At 45.1% G+C, this 25,185-nt stretch overlaps 1 protein-coding gene across 1 annotated transcript in view; it reads right to left on the minus strand.

Annotated features, from left to right (window-relative positions):
- Positions 1-203: 203 nt before the first annotated feature.
- The window catches only part of INTS5 (integrator complex subunit 5), a 29,543-nt gene continuing 4,561 nt past the window's right edge, over positions 204-25,185 (minus strand). The window contains exons 2-3 of the mRNA XM_040410087.1: positions 21,071-21,157; positions 204-3,148 (exon numbers count right to left, since the gene is read on the minus strand). Of these exons, the coding sequence (XP_040266021.1) occupies positions 373-3,148; positions 21,071-21,111 (2,817 nt within the window). The 5' untranslated portion in view covers positions 21,112-21,157 and the 3' untranslated portion in view covers positions 204-372. The remainder of the gene's footprint in view (positions 3,149-21,070; positions 21,158-25,185) is intronic.

The following is a 25,185-nucleotide window of genomic DNA, read 5'->3' on the forward strand; positions in this document are numbered from 1 at the left end:
GCCCAAAATGAGTAGAATACAGTAATAAAATTACCCCCTTAGGTGTCCATAACCTTTAAGAGCATTGTCTAATTTGGCTTCTGGGACTTGTCGAGTCAAGATGAAGATGTTGTACACAGAGAAATCATATTAAAACAATAACCTGATACCATCACATTCAGTAATGAGTTATACGTATCACAATTGACTAGCATGCCAAATATCTTCTACAATTTATCACTTCTATGTTCATGTCTGGAGGGTAACAATGTCTTCTTTATTTACATTGTGTTGTCACAGGAAACATTAAAATACTGCAGAAAACAAATGTATTCAATTCATGTAGATATATTCAGTGGATAATTACTGTAACATAATAGTCAATGTTTTATGTCACAACTGGAACCTGCCAGACAACAGCCCAAGACGGTCAATGTTACGGTGTAAAACACTATGTACAATACTCATGTATTTTGTATGATCACCTTCTCGAGTAAAGTCTCTACTAAATATCCCTCTACCTGCCTGGAACACAAACCTTTGGGGAAATGGCCCATTTTCGCGAACAAATTCCCAGACACTGAGAAGCAGCAGACGGACTTCATATGGTGCAAGGAGGGAAAACATCTCATGCATATTTGCAAGTGCTGGAGGAAGCAGCTGTCCTTCACCCATGCAAGACACTAATTCACAAGATGCCATGAGATGCCAAGGTGAGTGTGCAGAAGATGACTCGCGTGATGCTTCCCAATGTGCTAACAACGCAGCTAAAAGACCTCTAAGCAGAACTGAGCAGTAGCAAAGGGCAGGGCGACCCTGAGCAACTAGATGGAGAAGCTGGAAAAGTAATGGGTTCCTCCGGAAGCAAGTGTAAATCAGCAGGTCTCTTTGTACTGTGGTTCGTGCATGCTCTTCAGGAGGCCAAGACAACTCACTATTTGTCACATCAGGGCAAGCACATTCAGTTATTGTTACAGCCAACGTCTTAAGTGCTTCAGGATCCAATGTAATCAGCAGCCCATCCTCTTCAGTTTTGGCACAGCAGGAGCATAAGAGGGAAAGAAGGCTTTGGGTGTTTTCTATACATTCTACCTGGCCACACTGTCTATGTTTTACTTCAGGTTTTAGCCCCAAACCAATGACACCTGCATGAAAGACAGACCACACACTTCCTGAGAAGTCTACAGTTGAGCCAAGATGGCTGTTATTCTCCAAAAGGGAGGCAGATGCTCCCTCTAGGTTTTGAGGAGCTGGTTTTGAATTGTGCCCTCCAAAAAGCCCTACATTTCCCTGATGCAGAGCCCCTTCTACTAGCTGGTGTAATACAGATTTCCTAGCAGCATGAGATACTTTACAGAGCCTTAAGAGCAGTCTGGAAGCACTGCTTATTCCAGCACTACTACGTATATGCATGGAATGGAAGAGCAGGTAAGAAGCTGAGCGAATAAGAAGATGGAGCTGGGCTGAAGGTATAGATGAAGGTAACGGGCAGCAGCACAGTAGCAGACCGGCAGCTTCACACACTGCAGGATTGCTGTGCAATAGAAGCTGTCCAAAATCAGATAAGTACTCAGAAAGCGCCACTCCTACCTCCCTACCCATGCCACCTTCTTCACTCTGAACAATTAGTGCCAGATTTTGCAACAGCTGAAGTGCTCTCTTATCTGTCAGGGCACCAGCATGAACCTGAGCCACACAACGTATTACTGCTGCTTGAGCTAAACCTTGCATAGAGGAAGACAGCACTGCATGAAGCTGAACTGCTAGGCCCAACTCCTCAGAACTCTGGGCCAAGGTGAGTAAAAGGCAAAGTGCTTCTGGGGCACATGGGGGGCTACTATATATGCAGAGTAGACCCAAGAGTTGATGAAGCCACAGATGGCGTTTCCTTTCTAAGCGAAGCATTTCCGCACACAATTCTGGCAAATATCCCCTCATTGCATCCAAGAAAGGCACAGCTTTTGGTGGAGTATCAGATGCTGCTCTTCCCGCTGTCCTTCCATAGACCTGTTTCTGAAGGCTGAGTAGCAGAAGCCTTACAATACGATCACAAGCTTCCCTCACAGAATCATGTACTGCAAGTCCTGGGGTTGTTATAACAGAGGCTGGCATTGCTGTATCCAGAAGAAAACGCAACAGCCGTGGGGCACCTGTGGATGTCTGACATGCCAGGTGGATACATAAATTTAGCATATTGTCCAGTTCCTCTCTAGGAAGTGTAGAACAGTGCTGCTGCAGCTGGGCCAGTGTGGAGGGCTTCAAAGAGTCCACCAAGTCTTGGCAGACAGTTCCCAATAAAGATGGTGAGAGAGCTGCAAGTTGTAGGAGATAAGGTAATGTTGCCCTTTGATGCTTGCTCCCAGGGCGCAAACTTTCATGAAACATTCTGAGAATCTCTTGACGAATGCTATTTCCATGGCGTGAGCTCAAATGGCCCAGAATGCCAACCACTGAACCCAACTTTGGCACACGTTTCTCAGGAGTTTCAGAACTTGAGCTGTGCGCACAGAAATCCTTGAGGCCACAGGTCAACACTCTATTAATTATGGTGCTTGGAAAGGAATTCCCGATGTGAGCTACCACCCAGTCAAAGTGTGGAGAATGTTGCACAGAGGTATCCAACAGAGCATCTACACAAGCATCTGGGCAGCTGTCAATCATGGTAAACAGACAAAGTGTGTAGATGTCCATAAGAACGCGTGTAGCTCCACAGGACATCCAAAGTTGCAACAGTTCATTGAGACTTGTAGAGTGTGGCATGCCCTGTCTACTTGCATGTTTGCTGCTTAACTGTCCCATAAGTTCAATAGACCAGGCAGAAATGAGAGGTGCCCATGACCGAGGATTCAGCTTTATGAACTCCTCTAACACCTTTTGTACTTCCTGCGTCACCTCTTCCAGACCTGGAGTAGATGGTGGTGGTGGGCCTCTCCGTTGAGAGGATGATGACTGTGGGAGGCAGTCTTGAGAGTCCCTCTCATTTAAGAATGATGAGACACAGTCATGAAAAACAGATCGTAGATGTTCCAGTACAGCAAGCCGTGCAGGTGGAAGGCAACGTAATAGCAGCAATGAGCATCTGGCATGGTCACGTGGGCTTAGTTTCTGCCCATGCTGGGGGTCTGAGCCACTTAAAAATGACTTGATCTGAAGGGAAAGCTCCTGTGGGCTGTATGGAGAAAAAAAAAGCTAGAAAATTAGTGTGGTAATAAAACAGAAAAGGTTTACATATAGGGGTAGTTTCATATATGACATTTACTGGGAGAGTCACAGGATATACAATTAAAAGGGGTTGTCCGGCCATTATTATTGATGACCTATCGTCAGTATAGGTCCTCAATATCTTATCAGTGGTCGTCCGATCAGCCCTAAGACCAGGAGGCTTTCTTGTCATCACACTACGTCTCGTCTCCTGTGGAGCAGTGGCGTAATGTAACTACAAGCACTCGCTCCATTCACTTGAATAGAGAGAGTATGTGTATATTACACTGCACTTCCGAGATGAACTGCAGAGTAATGAAGAGGAAGCGCGCTCGCATGGAGCACTGCGTCCTCTTCAAACAGCTGATTGGTGGTTGTGGAGCGCCAAAGTACTGTAGAGAAGTAAGGGAAAAAGTGAACACCTGCAGATAGGGAGGTTGGTGTATGGAATGTTCCACCAGAAAATAACAGGCCAATTATAGTGCACTTATTAAAGCCCTTGCTATAGGTGATGATGTGTATAATGAAAAAGGAAGACCGTGATTCTGTATAGCAAATGATTTGTTACTTCTCTGTGACCATAGTGGAGGTAAAACACACTGCAGGAAAATAGATGATAAAGACTAAAATTGTATTAAAAAAAAAAAAACATTTTGTCAATTTCAATTGAGAAAATGCATACTGCACGATAAAGATCATTTACTCACTTCGCCAGGGAGGATGGCGTAAGATAAACTCAAGACACTTGTCGCCGAGGTCGTCTGTAGAATAGTGGTTCTCAGGTAGTCCCTCCAACGGATGACCCGGTGGACTCCAATTTATAGACAAAGAACTTTAAGTATGAGCTTGACGCGTTTAGGGGTCACATCAATCCCCCTTCTTCAGGAGCAATAGAATAGCTGTATTACAGAGGTGGTATATGTGTGGTGTGTATATAGGGATTTGAAAAAGGACCGCCAAATCGTTAATAATGATGTCACTTCCGGTTCAGATGACCACGCTGGAACGCAACTTCTAGCAGGGGTATTAGGGTACATAAAGTTAATTCAAAGAGATCCACACAGATCAATTCCCTGGTGGTATAGTGGATTCTATTTGTGGGATAAAATCTGGGACTCTTATTGTAGAAAGGCCGTGCCGCCAGTTGCAGGTGATTCCAGGCGTCGGGGGACCGGAAGTAAGCATGCTAGGGAGCTATGGGAAGGGTTAAAAAAGTGAAATGCTGATGACAGACTCCCTTTAATAAGTGCACTATAATTGGCCTGTTATTTTCTGGTGGAACATTCGATACACCAACCTCCCTATCTGCAGGTGTTCACCTTTTTCCCTTACTTCTCTACAGTACTTTGGCGCTCCACAACCACCCAGTTTTTTGTTCCTTTGACATTTACTACAGCCTGCGAGTCAGGCCGGCAGGGACATCTGGTCCCATTTGGTGTGAGCTGCCTCCTCTACTCTGAATGATATTCCTTTCATTTCTTTCTAGTCGCAAACATCCCGTGGCGCCCCACCCTTCTACCCCCCCTATCCTATATCTTTCCTCTTCCCCACTCCACTCCCTCCATATATCCCACCCTTCCTTACTCGGTCCTTAACCCCTTGCTCATGCTCCTCTTTTTTGTTTGAATCTCTTTGCAAACAGCCGATTGGCGTGGGTCCCAATAATCTGATATTGATGACCTATCCCAGTGGTCGGCAAGCCGCGGCTCGCGAGCCACATGCGGCTCTTTACACACTTTAATGCGGCTCTTCTGCAGGGCTCCAGATGCCATTAGCGACTAGACCCGCCGCCGCAGCTCTGCTCAATACAGCGGCGGGCACAGGAGATGATCGTTCTCAGCAGCGCAGGAGGAGTCTCTCCCTCCCCCCTGTGCTGCTGCTGCCGCCGCCTCTGCCAATAAGAAGAGGCAGGAGGAGGAGGGGAGGGGCTGTGGCCACTGCGCCACCAATGAAGAAAACTGACCTGTTAATACAAATACAGGAGGCGGGTGCCGGAATCAAATAGCCGGCACCCGACCTCTGTGACAGGGAGCTGCGATCCGCTGCAGTTGAGTTAACCCTTCAGGTGCGGTACCTGAGGGGTTAACTGCCGCTGATCGCAGCTCCCTGTCACAAAGGTCGGGTGCCGGCTATTTGATTCCGGCACCCGCCTCCTGTATTTGTATAAGAAACGTTGGTGGCACAGTGCCCCCCCCCCCCCAGTATAATAAACGTTGGTGGCACAGTGCCCCCCCCCCCAGTATAATAAACGTTGGTGGCACAGTGCGCCACCCCCCCCCCCCAGTATAATAAACGTTGGTGGCACAGTGCGCCCCCCCCCCCCCCCAGTATAATAAACGTTGGTGGCACAGTGCGCCCCCCCTCCCCCAGTATAATAAACGTTGGTGGCACAGTGGGAAGTGCCAATGAGGGTTAAAAATAATAAAAGAAAATTAACTCACCTCCTCCAGTTGATCAGGTAGCTGCCGGTCTCCTGTTCTTACTTCTTTCTAGTTTCTTCAGGACCTGTGGTGACGTCACTGAGCTCATCACATGGCCCATTACCATGGTGATGGATCATGTGATGAGCACAGTGATGTCACCACAGGTCCTGCGTCCTGAAGAAACTAGAAAGAAGTAAGAACAGGAGACGATCAATTGGAGGAGGTGAGTTAATTATTTTTTTATTTTTTAACCCTCATTGGCACTGCCCACTGCGCCACCAATGTTTATTATATTGAGGGGGGGCGCACTGCGCCACCAATGTTTATTATATTGGGGTGATGGGGGGGGCGCACTGCGCCACCAATGTTTATTATACTGGGGTGTTGGGGGGGCGCACTGCGCCACCAATGTTTATTATATTGGGGTGATGGGGGGGGCGCACTGCGCCACCAATGTTTATTATACTGGGGTGATGGGGGGGGCGCACTGCGCCACCAATGTTTATTATATTGAGGGGGGGCGCACTGCGCCACCAATGTTTATTATATTGGGGTGATGGGGGGGCGCACTGCGCCACCAATGTTTATTATATTGGGGTGATGGGGGGGGGCGCACTGCGCCACCAATGTTTATTATATTGAGGGGGGCGCACTGCACCACCAATGTTTATTATATTGGGGTGATGGGGGGGCGCACTGCGCCACCAATGTTTATTATATTGACCTTGTACTAAGCATTCTGTATTCAGAATGCTATTATTTTCCCTTATAACCATGTTATAAGGGAAAATAATACAGTGAATAGACTTTCATCCTAGGAACCATGCGTGAAAATCGCACTTGCTTGCGATTTTCACACAGCCCCATTAACTTCTATGGGGCCTGCGTTGCGCGAAAAACGCACAACAGAGCATGCTGCGATTTTCACGCAACGCACAAGTGATGTGTGAAAATCACCGCTCATGTGCACAGCCCCATAGAAGTGAATGGGTCCGGATTTAGTGCGGGTGCATTCCGGTATTTTGAATGCCGGATCCAGCACTAATACATTCCTATGGGGAAAAATGCCGGAGCCGGCATTCAGGCAAATCTTCATTTTTTTTCGCCGGAGATAAAACCGTAGCATGCTACGGTTTTATCTTTTGCCTGATCAGTCAAAATGACTGAACTGAAGACATCCTGATGCATCCTGAACGGATTACTCTCCATTCAGAATGCATGGGGATAAAACTGATCAGTTATTTTCCGGTATAGAGCCCCTGTGACGGAACTCAGTGCCGGAAATGAAAAACGCTAATGTGAAAGTACTTTAAAATATTAAGTTTAAATCCCCCCTTTCCCAATTTTACATATAAAATATATAAACAATAAATAAATAAACATATTACATAGCCTTTTTAGTCACCTTGTCACCCCAAAAAATAGCATAGGACTGTTCTATTATGGGCCGAATGTTTCATAAAATGCGAAATGCACACAGCTTTTTTTGTTGTTTTTTTTTTTTTGCACGGTATTGAGTATCACAATACTTTTTTATGGTGACGAAAGCGAATCAAAATTTTGGTTTCAAAACAACCCTACGCCGATCTGATCGGCGTAGCGTTGTCACGATACCAAAATTTTGATTCAGTTTCGATTTGGCAACTAAAAATTTGATTTGGCTCCTAAATTTTTCAGTTCAGGAGCCAATGGCTACTTGGAATTTTTTTTTAGTCTGGAGCACTGTTCTGTGTGCCCGGCGCCCGCTCCCCTCCCTCCTCTCGGGGGCGGCAGCCTGCGGCTGTCCTGCCTACATGTGTGCCGTGCGGCGCTCAGGCCAAAGGAGGCGTCACTGACTGTCAGTGGGGCCGCGGCGGAGGGAGGCGAGGAGGCGGAGCTGCTCTGTCTGCTATGACCTGTAAAAGCTGCCCCTCCAGGCTGGCAGCAGAAGAACACAGTCACAGAGTAACACTGAGGCACGACTTGTTGGAACTTGGCCGACCCTGCTGGACTCTAGTCTGGACTCTGGAGAAGACACCTTAAGGCAGAGCCAGCTGAGATTGGAGCCAGGACCAGACCGACCCCACTCCAGCCAGACCCCAGTGATATATCAGGTACCGACTTCAACATTGTCCCTCATCATGTCACCCCCCCGATGGTGCAGACTCCAACATTGTCCCCCATTAGGGAGCATAATGGATGGGGGCTGACGGCTGTCATGGGGGGCATGATGGCTGACATGGGAGTAATGATGGATGGGTGCTGACGGCTGACATGGGCATGATGGATGGGGTGCTGACGGCTGACATGGGCATGATGGATGGGGTGCTGACATGGGGGGCTGACGGCTGACATAAGGTCATGATGGCTGACATGGGGGGCATGATGGATGGGGGCTGACGGCTGACATGGACATGATGGATGGAGTGCTGACATGGGGGGCTGATGGCTGACGGCTGACATGGGGTGCTGACGGCTGACATAGGGGCATGACGGCTGACATGGGGGGCATGATGGATGGGGGCTGACAGCTGACATGGGCATGATGGATGGGGTGCTGACGGCTGACATGGGGGGCATGATGGCTGACATGGGGGGCTGATGGCTGACATGGGGGGTAATGATGGATGGGGGCTGACATGGGCATGATGGGGTGCTGATGGCTGACATGGGCATGATAGATGGGGTGCTGACGGCTGACATGGGCATGATGGATGGGGTGCTGACATTGGGTGCTGACGGCTGACATAAGGTCATGATGGCTGACATGGGGGGCATGATGGATGGGGGCTGACGGCTGACATGGACATGATGGATGGAGTGCTGACATGGGGGGCTGATGGCTGACGGCTGACATGGGGTGCTGACGGCTGACATAGGGGCATGACGGCTGACATGGGGGGCATGATGGATGGGGGCTGAAAGCTGACATGGGCATGATGGATGGGGTGCTGACGGCTGACATGGGGGGCATGATGGCTGACATGGGGGGCTGATGGCTGACATGGGGGGTAATGATGGATGGGGGCTGACATGGGCATGATGGGGTGCTGACGGCTGACATGGGCATGATGGATGGGGTGCTGACGGCTGACATGGGCATGATGGATGGGGTGCTGACGGCTGACATGGGCATGATGGATGGGGTGCTGACGGCTGACATGGGCATGATAGATGGGGTGCTGACATGGGGGGCTGACGGCTGACATAGGGGCATGACGGCTGACATGGGGGCATGATGGATGGGGGCTGACATGGGCATGATGGATGGGGTGCTGACTGCTGATATAGGGGGCTGATCTGAGGTATGATTAACATTGGGGGTCTGATTGGTGGTCTGACCTGAGGTATAATGGAAAATATTGTTTCTGATTATACTCCTCTAAAACCTATGTGCATCTTATAGGGCGAAAAGTACAGTCCTCAAACCAGATCGAAGATATCAGGACCACACAGAGGAGAAGCCAGCTGCTGCAGACAGAACCAGGACCAGGTGAGCTGCGGGCGGGGCGGTGGGAGAAGGGGGTCACCGAGATGTAGCTTCGCTTGTGTTGCCAAAAAATCCTTGCACAGGCTCTGGTCACGTCCACGTGACAGGGCCGGTGCAAAGAGTCCCACAGTACCCGACCTATGTGGATACTTGCATGCACAATATTCTCAATAAAAACTTATTGAAACTAAAAACAGTGTACCATCCTATGTATTTTCGGTTTTAAAAATGTGGCTCTCAAAATAAATTTCAATCGTGGTTTTGGCGAGATTTGGCTCAGTTGAAAAAAAAGGTTGCCCACCACTGACCTATCCTAACGATAAGTCATCAATATTAACAGCCGGACAACTGCTTTAATGCCTAATAGATCTGGGTCCCAGACCTATCTTGAGCATGCTAACTTGGCTGCTAGAGCACACAGAATAGTTCCATGCCCAGCCACCTCTATGCAGGTGATTAATTCGGCTACCAGGCATCCTGCTCTGCCATCCTCAACATAATTCTACAAATACGCCCATTGGTGGGGAAATAATAAAGATGTTATTTTTGTCAACAGTGTGTGTGTATGTGTGTGTATGTGTGTGTGTGTATGTGTGTGTGTGTATGTGTGTATGTGTGTATGTGTGTATGTGTGTATGTGTGTATGTGTGTGTGTGTGTGTGTGTGTGTGTGTGTGTGTGTGTGTGTGTGTGTGTGTGTGTGTGTGTGTGTGTATATATATATATATATATATATATATATATATATATATATATATATATATATATATATATATATATATATATATATATATATATATATATATATATATATATATATCTACATATATACACACACATATATATATACACACACATACATCTATATACACTTTCACTGTGACCGCCCCTTTAACTGTGACCGCCCCTTTAAGCAGTAAAGAAATATGACTGGGTTGTTATGGACACCTGGAGTAAAACTGTGTTTATGGCAGTTGGGCTTTGAAGAGAAAGAATTGCAGGCTTGTATTTGGGGGTGGGGGGGTAATTTTTGGGGAATATCTCAGTAACGGTACGTCCTAGAGAGCTGAGACCCAGTCTAAAACCACCCGGACACCTGATGTACCTGTGTGCCAAATTTGGTGAAGATCGGTCCAGTCGTTTGGTCGCGCATAAAGAACGTCTAGACAGACAGATATAAAAATGAGTTTCTGTCTATGAGATAGAGATGATAGAGATGATAGAGATGGATAGAGATGATAGATATAGAGATGATATAGAGATAGATATAGAGATGATAGAGATAGATATAGAGATTATAGAGATAGATATAGAGATGATAGAGATGATAGAGATGGATATAGAGATGATAGAGATAGATATAGAGATGATAGAGATAGATATAGATATAGAGATAGATATAGATATAGAGATGATAGAGATAGATATAGAGATGATAGAGATAGATATAGAGATGATAGAGATAGATATAGAGATGATAGAGATAGATATAGAGATGATAGAGATAGATATAGAGATGATAGGTGACTAAAAGAAACAAACTAGGGGTGGGCGATATGGCCTAAAATCTATATTGCGATATAATTTTAAGCATGTGCGATATGCGATATATATATATTGCGATATATTGTTTTCTATATTGGGGGGGGGGGGTGTTTAAACTTATTTTTTTACTTTTTATTTAATAACTATTAGCCTCCTTTAGGCTGGGTTCACACTTGAGCGTATTTGATATGCGCGTTTAACGTGCGTTTTTGTCCATAGTCAACGCGCGTATTACGCGCGTTTGTGTGATTGACAGCAGTGTTCTATGGCCGCAAACGCGCGACAAAACGCCCCAAAGAAGCTCAAGAACTTTTTTGAGCGTAGGGCGTCTTTCAGCGCGTTCAAACGCGCTGTAAAACACTCAAGTGAGAACCAGAGCCATAGGGAAGCATTGGTTTTCATGTGTTGAGCGTTTTACAGCGCGTTTGAACGCGCTGTAAAACGCTCAGGTCTGAACCCAGCCTAAGGGCTAGAACCCTTGTCATATTCACCCTAATAGAGCTCTATTAGGGTGAATAGGACTTTACACTCTCCCTGCTGCCCTGTGCATGGCAGCCAGCCTCTCATGTGCCGCCCCCCCCCAGCCTCTCATGTGCCGCCCCCCCCAGCCTCTCATGTGCCGCCCCAGCCTCTGATCCGCCCCCTCTGGTAACTCAAACCCACCCCCCTCCCTCCCCAGTATTAATTATTGGTGGCAGTGGCCACAGGGTCCCCCCCCCCCCCCCCCAATCATTGGTGGCAGTGGGCAGTTCCGATCGGAGTGTAATGCTGGGGCTCCGATCGGTTACCATGGCAGCCAGGACGCTACTGAAGTCCTGGCTGTGATAGTATGTTAGTGAGCAGCATTATACTTACGTGCGCCGTGGCCGCCGGTCACTCCTCCTTCTCATAGGTCTGTGCGGCGCATTGCTAATGCTATAAGCATTAGCAATCCGCGCCGCACAGAAAGAAGGAGGAGCGCCCAGCGGCCACGGCGCACGTGAGTATAATGCTGCTCACTAACATACCATGGCAGCCAGGACTTCAGTAGCGCCCTGGCTGCCATGGTAACCGATCGGAGCCCCAGCATTACACTGCTGGGACTCCGATCGGAACTGCCCACTGCCACCAATGATGGGGGGGGGGACCCTGTGGGATATGGCCGGCACATTCATTGGTGGCACTGTGGCCAGTTCCTCCCCTCCTCCTCCTACTCTGTCCTCATTGGTGTTCAGTGGCAGCCGCGCACAGTGGCTCCTTCTCCCTCCACTGTGCCGGCCGGCTCAGGAGAAAATGGTGCGCGCAGAGAGCGCGATCATATCGCGGTCCGGCGATATAGGCCATATGGCGAAAATCCATATCGTGGCCCAAATTTATATCGCCCACCCCTAAAACAAACCATTATCATTTACCCACCAGCAGCCTTATCCATGGACGACACTGGCTGGCATAGTATAGATATTCATTTACACATTTAAACTAGGTTCACGTCTGCGTCTTCTGTTTAGGAACAGAACATTTTTAACCCCTTCAACCCCGGGCCTGTTTTCACCTTCCTGTGTCACTTTATGTGGTAATAACTTTAAAACGCTTTTACTTATCCAGGCCATTCTGAGAATGTTTTCTCGTCACATATCGTACTTCATGACAGTGGTAAAAATGAGTAAAGATAAAAAAAAATGTATTCATAAAGAAATACCAAATTTACCAAAAATTTTGAAAAATTAGCAAATTTCAATTTCTCTACTTTTATAATAGATAGTAATACCTCCAAAAATAGTAATTACTTTACATTCCCAATATGTCTACATCATGTTTGGATCATTTTGAAAATTACATTTTATTTTTTGGGGACGTTAGAAGGTTTAGAAGTTTGGAAGCCAATCTTGAAATTTTTCATAAAATTTCCAAAATCCACTTTTTAACCTCTTCAGGACACATGACGTACCAGGACAACCTGAGTACCGGTACTTAAGGACACATGACGTACTGGTACGTCATGTATAGTTCCGATCAAATCATTGAGCAGGCACCTTGGCTAAAATGCGCGGGGGGGCTGTTGTGGCGGCGATCGGAGATGCCATCGGGTCCCCATGCGGCTGTAGGGAATACCCGATGGCATGGAAGGCAGCGCGCTGCCTTCCGGTGATGAGCCTGTGAGATCCAGCCCCCTGGATCTCACAGGCAGGAAGCTGTATGAGTAATACTCACTGTATTACTCATACAGCCAATGCATTCCAATACAGAAGTATTGGAATTCATTGTAAAGGGATTAGACCCCCAAAAGTTAAAGTCCCAAAGTTAGACAAAAAATAAAGTGAAAAAAAAAGTTGAAAAAATAAAGTTTCCCCCACCTAAAATTTAAAATTTCAAGTAAAAACAAAAACGTGATTTTCCCCAAATAAAGTTAAAAAAAAAAATTGGTAAAAAAGGTGGGGGGGGGGGAAGAAAGTATACATATTAGGTATCGCCACGCCCGTATCGACCGGCTCTATAAAACATATCACATGACCTAACCCCTCAGATGAAAAGCGTAAAAAATAAAAACTGTGCTAAATAAAACTTACATCACAAAAAGTACAACAGCAAGCGATCAAAAAGGCGTTTGCCCACCAAAATAGTACCAAACTAACAGTCACCTCATCCCGCAAAAAATTAGCCCCTACCTGACAATCGCCCAAAAAAATACAAATAAAAAATATGGCTCAGAATATGGAGACACTAAAACATGATTTTTTTTGTTTTAAAAAAGCTGTTATTGTGTAAAACTTACATGGAAAAAAAAAAAAAAAAAAAGTTTAAATATTAGGTATTGCCACGTCCGTATCGACCGGCTCTATAAAAATATCACATGACCTAATCCCTCAGATGAACACCGTAAAAAATAAAAACTGTGCTAAATTAACCATTTTTTGTCACCTTATCAAACAGTCATCTCATCCCGCAAAAAAATGAGACCCTACCTAAGATAATCGCGCAAAAACTGAAATAACTATGGCTCCCAGAATATGGAGACACTAAAACATGATTTTTTTTTGTTTCAAAAATTATATATTATTGTGTAAAACGTACATAAATAAATAAAAAGTATACATATTAGGTATCGCCGCGTCCGTGACAACCTGGCCTATAAAAATACCACATGATCTAACCTGTCAGATGAATGTTGTAAATAAAAAATAAAAACGGTGCCAAAACAGCTATTTCTTGTTACCATGCTTCACAAAAAGTGTAATATAGAGCAACCAAAAATCGTATGTACCCTAAACTAGTACCAACAAAACTGCCACCCTATCCTGTAGTTTCTAAAATGGGGTCACTTTTTTGGAGTTTCTACTCTAGGGGTGCATCAGGGGGGCTTCAAATGATACATGGTGTAAAAAAAAACAAAAAAAAAAAACACTCCAGCAAATCTGCCTTCCAAAAACCGTATGGCATTCCTTTCCTTCTGCGCCCTGCCGTGTGCCCGTACAGTAGTTTACCACCACATACGGGGTGTTTCTGTAAACTACAGAATCAGGGCCATAAATATTGAGTTTTGTTTGGCTGTTAACCCTTGCTTTGTAACTGTAAAAAAATATTAAAATGGAAAATCTGCCAAAAAAGTGAAATTTTGAAATTGTATCTATTTTCCATTAATTCTTGTGGAACACCTAAAGGGTTAACAAAGTTAGTAAAATCAGTTTTGAATACCTTGAGGGGTGTAGTTTCTAGAATGGGGTCATTTTTGGGTGGTTTCTATTATGTAAGCCTCGCAAAGTGACTGGACCTGAACTGGTCCCTAAAAATTGGGTTTTTGAAAATTTAAAGATTTGCTTCTAAACTTCTAAGCCTTGTAACATCCCCAAAAAATAAAATATCATTCCCAAAATGATCCAAACATGAAGTAGACATATGGGGAATGTAAAGTAATAACTATTTTTGGAGGTATTACTATGTATTATAGAAGTAGAGAAAATGGAAATTTGCAATTTTTTACAAATTTTTTGGTAAATTTGGTATTTTTTTTTATAAATAGAAATTTATTTTTTTGACTTCATTTTACCAGTGTCATGAAGTACAATATGTGTCGAAAAAACAATCTCAGAATGGCCTGGATAAGTCAAAGTATTTCAAAGTTATCACCACTTAAAGTGACACTGGTCAGATTTGCAAAAAATGGCCCGGTCCTTAAAGGGGTATTCTCAACACGCCGTTTCATACTTACCTGCTTCCCGGCACGCTGTCCACTTCCTGGTTTCGGCACTCGGCGGGCTCCATCTTGATTGAAGTCTTCTCCCGGCCGGGTCGCACGCTGGACTGAACGCACACGCCGAGGCCGCGCATGCGCCCTGGTGACTTCTTCCTGGCAATTATACTATACTGGCCAGGAAGAAATTATCATAGCGCATGCGCGGCCTCGGCGTGTGCTTTCAGGACTGTGCGCGGCCGGCCGGGAGAAGAGAAGAAGCCGTCTGCGCAAGTCAGTCAGGTAAGTATATGTTTATTTTCTTCTAAGGGGTGGGAATTAGTTAATTAAATACACTGCTCAAAAAAATAAAGGGAACACTTAAACAACACAATGTAACTCCAAATCAATCACACTTCTGTGAAATCAAACTGTCCACTTAGGAAGCAACACTGAGTGACAATCAATTTCACATGCTGTTGTGCAAATGGGATAGACAACAGGTGGAAATTATAGGCAATTAGCAAGACACCCCCAAAAAAGGAGTGGTTCTGCAGGTGGTGACCACAGACCACTTCTCAGTTCCTATGCTTCCTGGCTGATGTTTTGGTCACTTTTGAATGCTGGCGGTGCTTTCACTCTAGTGGTAGCATGAGACGGAGTCTACAACCCACACAAGTGGCTCAGGTAGTGCAGCTTATCCAGGATGGCACATCAATGCGAGCCGTGGCAAGAAGGTTTGCTGTGTCTGTCAGCGTAGTGTCCAGAGCATGGAGGCGCTAACAGGAGACAGGCCAGTACATCAGGAGACGTGGAGGAGGCCGTAGGAGGGCAACAACCTAGCAGCAGGACCGCTACCTCCGCCTTTGTGCAAGGAGGAACAGGAGGAGCACTGCCAGAGCCCTGCAAAATGACCTCCAGCAGGCCACAAATGTGCATGTGTCTGCTCAAACGGTCAGAAACAGACTCCATGAGGGTGATATGAGGGCCCGACGTCCACAGGTGGGGGTTGTGCTTACAGCCCAACACCGTGCAGGACGTTTGGCCTTTGCCAGAGAACACCAAGATTGGCAAATTCGCCACTGGCGCCCTGTGCTCTTCACAGATGAAAGCAGGTTCACACTTAGCACATGTGACAGACGTGACAGAGTCTGGAGACGCCGTGGAGAACGTTCTGCTGCCTGCTACATCCTCCAGCATGACCGGTTTGGCATTGGGTCAGTAATGGTGTGGGGTGGCATTTCTTTGGAGGGCCGAACAGCCCTCCATGTGCTCGCCAGAGGTAGCCTGACATTAGGTACTGAGATGAGATCCTCAGACCCCTTGTGAGACCATATGCTAGTGCGGTTGGCCCTGGGTTCCTCCTAATGCAAGACAATGCTAGACCTCATGTGGCTGAAGTGTGTCAGCAGTTCCTGCAAGACGAAGGCATTGATGCTATGGACTGGCCCGCCCGTTCCCCAGACCTGAATCCAATTGAGCACATCTGGGACATCATGTCTCGCTCTATCCACCAACGTCACGTTGCACCACAGACTGTCCAGGAGTTGGCAGATGCTTTAGTCCAGGTCTGGGAGGAGATCCCTCAGGAGACCGTCCGCCACCTCATCAGGAGCATGCACAGGCGTTGTAGGGAGGTCATACAGGCACGTGGAGGCCACACACACTACTGAGCCTCATTTTGACTTGTTTTAAGGACATTACATCAAAGTTGGATCAGCCTGTAGTGTGTTTTTTTCCACTTTCATTTTGAGTGTGACTCCAAATCCAGACCTCCATGGGTTGAAAAATTTGATTTCCATTTTTTTATTTTTGGGTGATTTTGTTGTCAGCACATTCAACTATGTAAAGAACAAAGTATTTCAGAAGAATATTTAATTAATTCAGATCTAGGATGTGTTATTTTTGTGTCCCCTTTATTTTTTTGAGCAGTGTATATTTAGAAAAATGATCACTGTTAAATCATTAACAGATTTAACAGTGATCATTAAGATGAGAATACCCCTTTAAGGTGAAATAAGGCTGTGTCCTAAAGGGGTTAAGGACCAGTTCAGGTCTGAAGTCACTTTGTGAGACTTACATAATAGAAACCACCCAAAAATGACCTCACATTAGAAACTACACCCCTCAAGGTATACAAAACTGATTTTACAAACTTTGTTAACCCTTTAGGTGTTCCACAAGAATTTATGGAAAATGGAGATAAAATTTCAGAATTTCACTTTTTTGGCAGATTTTACATTTTAATCAATTTTTTGTAGTAGCAAAGTAAGGGTTAACAGCCAAATAAAATTCTATATTTATTACCCTGATTCTGCGGTTTACAGAAACACCTGCGATCGTAAACTGCTGTACGGGCACACGGCAGGGTGCAGTAGGAAAGGAACGCAGATTTAGCTGAACTGGTTTTTAGATGCCATGTCCCATTTGAAGTCCCCGTGATGAACCCCTACAGCATAAACTCAAAAAAGTGACCACATTTTGTAAACTACGGGATAAAGTGCCAGTTTTGTTGGTACTATTTTGGGGCTCATATGATTTTATTTGCTCTATATTACTTTTTTCTGTGAGGCAAGGTAACCAAAAAATGTATGTTTTGGCACAGTTTTTATTTTCTACTTTCAACAACATTCATCTGATAGGTTAGATCATGCACTATTTTTATAGAGCAGGTTGTTACGGATGCAATGATATCAATCAGGTCTACTTTCTATAATGTTTGTTTCAGTTTTACATAAAGCATTTTTGAAAACGAAAATTTGGTTTTTGTATCTCCATTTTCTGAACGCCCTATTTTTTTTATTTTTCTGCCGATCGTCTTGTGCAGGGTCTAATTTTTTGCAGGAAGAGAATGTTTTTATTGGTACCAATCACGGGTACATATGATTTTTTGATCATTTATTATTACACTTTATGGGGCAAGGTGACCAAAAAATTGGCTGTTTTGGTGCAGTTTTTATTAATGATATTTTAGTGTATCCATCGTCTGAGAGCCATAGCTTTTTTATTTTTTGACCGATTCTCTTATATAGGGTCTCATTTTTTACGGGATGAGGCGACAGTCTGATTGGTACTATTTTGGGGGGGGAGGGCATACACCTTTTTGATCACTTGCTGTTGGAATTTTAGTGATGTAATGTGAACAAAATTGCTTTATTTTTTTTTTTATATATTTCTTTTATGGTGTTCACCTGAGTGGTTAGGTCATGTGATATTTTTATAGAGCTGGTTGTTACAGACGTGGCGATATCCAATATGTATTTTTTTTATGTATTTCACTTTAGCACAATAATAGCAGTTTTGAAACAAAAAATAATTATGTTTTAGTGTCTCTATGTTCTGAGAGCTATAGTTTATTATTTTTGGGGCGATTCTCTTAGATAGGGGCTCATTTTTTGCGGTATGAGGTGGCGGTTTTATTGATACCATTTTGTGGGACATACGCCTTTTTGATCGCTTGGTGTTGCACTTTTTGTGATGTAAGGCGACAAAAGTGGCTTTTTTTTACACCGTTTTTTTTTATTTTTATTTTTTTTATGGTGTTTATCGGACCAAGTGGATCATGTGATATATTTATAGAGCCGGTCATTACGGATGCGGCAATACCTAATATGTGTGGGTTTGTGGGTTTTTTTCAGTTTTTTATTATAAAATAAGGGGAAAGGGCGTTTTTTTTTTTCTTTTTTACTTTATTAATTTTATTAGAAACACTTTTTTTTCTTTACTTTATGTTCACTTTTGGGGGTCTGATCCCCTCTGCAATACATCTGTATTGTAATGCATTGCCTGTTAGTGTATGGCAATACACTAACAGGTTGCCTAGGAGACCTAGCCTGAGGCTGGATCTCCTCGGCTCCCGTAGTAGGCAGTTCCCGATGCTGTGCAAGGCATTAGGCAGCCTCTGCACGGCATCGGGCTGCCTTATCATGCATCGGGTCCCCGCCAGAGCAGCGCCACCCGACACTAACCCATTCTGTGTCGCGGTCAGCGACAAAGGAGATAATCCACTGGCATCGGCTTTTACAGCAATGCCGGCGGATACAGCAGGGGCCCGGCTACCAGGGACTGCCGGGCCCCTACAGTGATCGTGCGCGCAACGCTCCGATTCCCAAGTGATCACCATGACGTACTATTACGTCAAATTGCGGTAACGCAGTGGTTCCCATGACGTAGTAGTAAGTCATAGGTCGGGAAGGGGTTAAAGGGTACCAGATCCATGGTATAATAGACACCGACCATGCCTAGGGGATTCCACTGAATATAATGGGTCCATTTTGTTTCTGTCATTCTGCCAGACAAAACAGTGCAGCATACTGTGGTATTTCATTCTGCATGTTTGCCAGAATCTGCAAACAAGGCTCCTAAAAAACCCTTCGCTGCACATGTGTATCTAGCCCCAAAATTAGCTAGAAGTACTTTGTCCTGATCATGCTACAACAAACAAGAACAAAGGAGGGGGGCGCTGGGTTGTTATCAAAGGCTACTATTACAATGTCACGTGGGCTGAGGCTTCAGTCCACCCACATATTAGAGATGGACTAGTTTACAGGAGTAAAATGAATGGTCCACACCCTGCATCACCTCTGATCAGCTGTTTCAGGGTAGCTCCAACATTGGAACTACACAGCTCCGTCCACGGTGTAGTGGATGGAGCTGGTTACTGTAGTGCTGCTCCCATTAAAGTGACTGCAGAACAGCTGATCGGCAGGGAAAGGCCATGAATAGTAAAATCCTAGACAATTTTTTAGAACATATCAGAAAATGCAATGTAATCTGCAGGCACCATTTTATAGCAGGGCGAGCTGAGCAGAGCTTAATGTGTTTTGAAAGAAAAGATTGAGTAAAGCTAGTATTTTATACATTTAAATCTCAGCTTTTTGTGACTTCAGTACACAGGGGAGGTGTTACCAGTGACTGATAGCATACTGTCTGTAAGTGTATATACAAAGATAGCGGTCAGTCACTGATAACTGTACATGGGGGGAGTGTCCAATTCAAGAAAATCAGTCCTGCTGAATCTTTTTCCACAAACTATACATCCGTCTGCTCAGCTCCTCCTGCTCTATAATGGGCTACCTGCAGATTGCACTGCATTTCATGTTGACAGATTCTCTTTAAGGCTATGGATGCCTTAAAAGCAATTTTTTTATTATTGATTTGCATGTGTTTGGACTAAAACATATTTGTAGAAGTCTTTTTAGTGAAAATTGTGCATGGTTTGCCTGATTCTCTGATACGCCTCTGATAACTCAAAAGAAGGCGGCGGCGACGACTTTCTCTGGCTGCCCTGGGTACCTTCTATTCAAGTGCTGAACGGCGAGTGGACGTATACAACGTCTGCATAGATGCAGCAGATTCTGCTGCCACTATCTGTGCAAGTGCTGGACGTGTCTACTTGCCACTCAGCGCCTGTGCAGAATAGAAGGTACCCAGGAGCAGCCAGAGGAAGCAGTTGTCGCCATTCCTCAGCAATGGACACAGGGGATGGCAGTTTACAATGGCAAGCCTCAGAGCTTTCATGTTTGCCACTCCATTCAGCTATATGGGACTGCTCGTCCATCTCTGACAGACCCATAGATCTGAAAGGATGTCTGCCACTCCATTCAAAGAGGGGAACGGGTTCTTGTGATTTGCGGGGGCCCCAGCGGTTGGAACTCGCAGATCAGGCTTTTATTTCTTATCCTTCGGACTGGGAATAAGTTTCTGTAATGGGACAACCCCTTTAAATGAACCTGTCCAAGTAACCAATTCTTTTCCAAATGTATCCAGCTCCTCATTTAGAGAGATGGGCATTGTGATACAGTGAGCACTGATAAAGTTATTGATTTTGATGAACTAAAGAGAAAAAATAAAATTAAAAGGGGTTATCCAACAACTATAATGCCCCCCCAAAATGCCCAGGTCCCTCATCCTGGTTATACTTACCCCACTCCCTGACAACCGGGTCGCTTTTGATCCCCGCACAGCCGCCATTGCATCTCCCAGTCTCTCGTATCAAAACATCCGGCGATGGGGGACAGCCAATAGCAGGCCGCGATGGGAACGAGCCTCCGTAGCATTGTGGGTAATGCTAGGATGGCTCATTCTTGCTATTGGCTGATCCGCGTAACGGGGAGATGCAGCGGTGGCTGTGCATCAGAAGCAATGCAAGTGCCAGGGAGCGGGGTAAGTATAACCAGTATGAAGACCACGGGAATTTTGGGGGTCATTACAGGGTTTGGATAACCCCTTTAATTATTGTATTCTATGTGCTGTAATTTTATGTTCGTTGTTATGGGTAAAAAAAAGGGAGATAAAGCAGTAGTACCTGAGCTGGGGAACGACCCCCTGGGGCTGTGAAGATATCATGAGGATGCCAAGCTCAGAAATATGCTGTGTCCTGCAGAAACATCACCTGAAGAAACAAGAGATACATTGAGATTAGACTGAAAGATAAACCCCCTGCGGTGCAGTTTGCCAATACACTTAGGTGGATCTCAGGCAAAGTGCGTCGTCAGTGAGCAAGTCTCCATTTGTACAAACACACATTCCCAATAATTTCCTTATGTAAAAACTGACCCAGATGTCGGGCATCTAGTGAGTGGTTATCCTATGATCACATACCGTCGTGGGGGGGGACATTAAGGATAAGGTGGTCCACAGTGCCTTTAATTCCACTACTAATGAGACCTGGTTAGGGGCAAATATACCAAATGGCACATATAAATGTGGAAACTGCTTAGCCTGCAAAGTTATTTTGAAGGGTGCACATTTCACCAGCTCAACCACAGGGCACAAATACAACATCAAATCCTTTATCAATTGTAAGACAGTAGGGGTGGTGTATCTCGCGACCTGCATTTGTGGATCACAATATGTAGGGAAAACTAAGCGCGAATTTAGGAGGCGCATAGAGGAGCACCTATTGAAGATCAGAAGCCTTGGTGATACCCCTATTGCGCAACACGTGGCAACTTATCACCCGCCCAGGACAATCGACTGTTTCAAATTTCAGGGTATTGAACATGTCAGACCACAGCCCTGGGGAGGGGATATTGATACACTGCTCCTCAGAAAGGAGGCACAGTAGATTTTTACACTAAACACTGTTAAACCAAAGGGCCTTAATGATGCGACTTCATTGCATGTTTTATTGAATGAAGAGCAGTGCCCCTCCCCCCCTTTTTTGTCCATTGTATGAGATTTATTCTCTTTTTTCCATTTGAATAGATATGCTGTTCCCCCTGATGATTCTTCTTTACCGTGATCTCCTTCTATCTGCCATATGTGGAGACCATCTATAAAATGGGACCCAATTGTGTCCCTAACGTCCTTAGCATGAGTATCAGTGGTTGACGCTTCTGCCATTCATAGGGACTCCTATGGTATTGGATGCAATTGGATCCTTCTTGCTTTAACCACTACAGGACCGCCGTACGCAGGATTGCGTCTTTGCGGCGGCCCTGTTATTCCTCCTGGACGCGCTGGCGCGTCCTCTCTCGAGACGCGAGATTTCGGGCAGAGCCGGCCCGCGCATGCGCATTGCGGGCCAGCAAAAGTTAAAGGAGCGTTTTGTCACCAGCCTGCCAGCCAATGATCGTCGCTGGCAGGCTGGTGATTTTAAAAAAAAAAATCGAATCAGAAGCCATCTAACACATATTTATAAATATAATGTGTTAAATGGCTTCTGTGCTCCTGTGCTGGTCCTTTTCGTCGGTTGGTCCCAGCAGAGGAGCACACATCACTGTAAGTACACACCAAACACCACACTTAGCCCCAGATCACCCCCCATCACCCCAATTAACCCCTTGATCACGCCTGTCAATCACCTAGTGAAAGGGAAAAAAAGTGATCAGTGTAAACTGTCACTTTTTCCCCCCACTGGTATTGACTGATAGGTTTTAGGATAGTTTAGGCCCCTTGGTTAGGTAGCTTAGCGTCAGTTAGCGCCCAGCCCACCGCACCGCACTCACTGATTCGCTGATTAGCGTATCGCTAATCAGCATTTGTACTTTTATAGTATCTGTAAGTGATCAGAACTGATCACGGTCAGATCTATAATTGTATTAGTGTCACCTTAGCTCGCCCTCCACCCAAAACGCAGTGTTTGCCCGATCAGGCCTGATCGGTCGCCCACACATGCGTTCACCCACGCCCGCCCCGCCGCAGTGGCAAAGAAATTATTATTTTTTAATCACTGCACAATCACTTTACACGCGCTGCGGCGATAAAAAAATCAGTTTTGATATTTTTTATCAATCGCAGGGGCTTCCGGTACTTCGCTAGCCTCCCCTTTGTAAGACAGGCTTGCTTTTTTTCTTGGGTAGTCTCAGGGAATACCCCTAAATTTAGTTGACCAAATGTCAAACAGGGGGTATTCTTCTGAAGAGGCCTACAGGATTCTGACCCAGTCGGATGAGGAATGGGAACCCTCATCTGACGAATCTAGCGGGTCAGAATATGAACCTGTAGAAAGCAGTGGCTCTCTGACCCAAAGTTCGGACGAGGAGGTGGAGGTCCCTGATAGCACCAGGCGTACCAGGCCCCGTGTCGCTAGACCACAGGTTGTGCAGGATCCGTTTCAAGGGCAGCAGAATGGGGCTGGCGCTGTCGGATTACGTGGTGAGGCATACACCAGCAGCGCAGCCCTTCCTGGACCTAGTACCAGCACTGCCGTAGAACATGGTGAAGTGGCGAGCACCAGAAGGGCAGTTGAAGCTGGTACGGTGGCACGTGCATTAGTTCCCCCGTCGCACAGACAGGCCCGTAGAGCCCCTAGAGTCCCTGAGGTGCTGACAAACCCTGATTGGCAGCCCCCAACTTCAGCCGCACCAGTCTGGAGTTCGGGTTGAGACAGCTCAGATCGGTTCGGCACTGGGGTTTTTTGAGCTGTTCTTGACTGCGGAGCTCTTGGACTTAGTCGTGGCAGAAACAAAATCGGTATGCCACTCAATTTATAGCCGCCAACCCGGGAAGCTATTATGCCCAGTCTTTCCGGTGGAAACCAGTCCAAGTTTCCGAATTTAAAATTTTTCTGGGCCTTCTCCTCAACATGGAAAGAAGGAAACAGGTCAGCACTTCACCTTGGTATTGCACGCTGCACAGGAGAGGAGCAACCTCCAATGTATCAAAGATAAAGGAATCCCAGCTGCTGTGTCTTTGTGAATAAGCCTCTTTATTTTCTCAAAGTAGAATGTCCTACAACCAGGACCGGTTTCGGCATGCAAGCCTTTCTCAACAGATACATCCAATACAGAAAAATCAAGCTATATATAACATATAGTACCGCCCATCTAGGGACATCCCCAGCCATTCTAATGGGTGGTATTCAATTAATGATCAATCAAACTGATTAAACAAGGTGAGACAAAGTAACATAACTGAAATTTATATTTGTATTCTACCTTGTTGAAGAATCTAAATGTTCATATTTATTCATATTTCCATCATAAGGCTGAGGTCTTGACAAAGTGCATAAAAGTGTATATCAATCATCTATAATAAACGTATTAATCTGTTCACGACAATCTTATAAATGTATGACCTCATAGTCCCTGTTTAGACCCCTTGGATGCAGCGTATCTAAGGTGTGGATCCAAAAGGCCTCTCTTCTGAGGAAGTCTTTTGACATCACCTCCTCTTCTAGGTCTCTTTATTTGTTCCAACACTTGAAACCGCAATTGTGCAACTGTGTGTTTACATTTTTCAAAATGATATGGGACCGGTAACAAGTTTTTTTGTTTTTTTTTTTGAATGGGACCAATTATACGATATTAGAACAAGAATTTTTTCTTGATTTATTACATCTTGTCCTGTATGAAAATTACTTCTTATTTATGGATACATTTTACCTACAGAGGCGTGGTACCGCGATGGGGTCGAACGTGGCTCCGCCCTATGCAAATATATTTATGTCGACATTTGAAGAAAATAACGTATACAATAATGAATTATTTTTAAAAAAAATTATTATTTGGAAAAGATTTGTCGATGACATTTTTTGCATATGGGCGGGGCCGCGTGAGACCCTATCCAGTTTCATGGAGTATCTCAATTCTGCTGTTGATGGTTTGCAGTTTACAGTTACCACTGACACCAATATGGTGAGCTTCCTAGACACTATGGTCGTTAAGGACCCTGGTGGTCATTTGTCCACTGATATTTATCGCAAGGATACTGATAGAAATAGTATTCTCCATTTTAAGAGTGCCCATCCTGTGTCCCTAAAAAAAGCGATCCCTAGATCGCAATATCAAAGGGTAAAACGAATAGTCTCAGACCCTATTATGCAAAATATAAGAATAGTAGAAATGACGGAAAGATTCTTGGAATGTGGTTATCCACTGACTGTTCTGAATGAAGCTAGGGAAGGGATACAAGTTGATAGGACACCAAAAGATGGGGCCAATATGTCTAGAATAGCTTTGATACATAAACACCATC

The sequence above is a fragment of the Bufo bufo genome, chromosome 10, assembly GCF_905171765.1.
Source record: "Bufo bufo chromosome 10, aBufBuf1.1, whole genome shotgun sequence".
Classification (NCBI taxonomy): domain Eukaryota; kingdom Metazoa; phylum Chordata; class Amphibia; order Anura; family Bufonidae; genus Bufo; species Bufo bufo.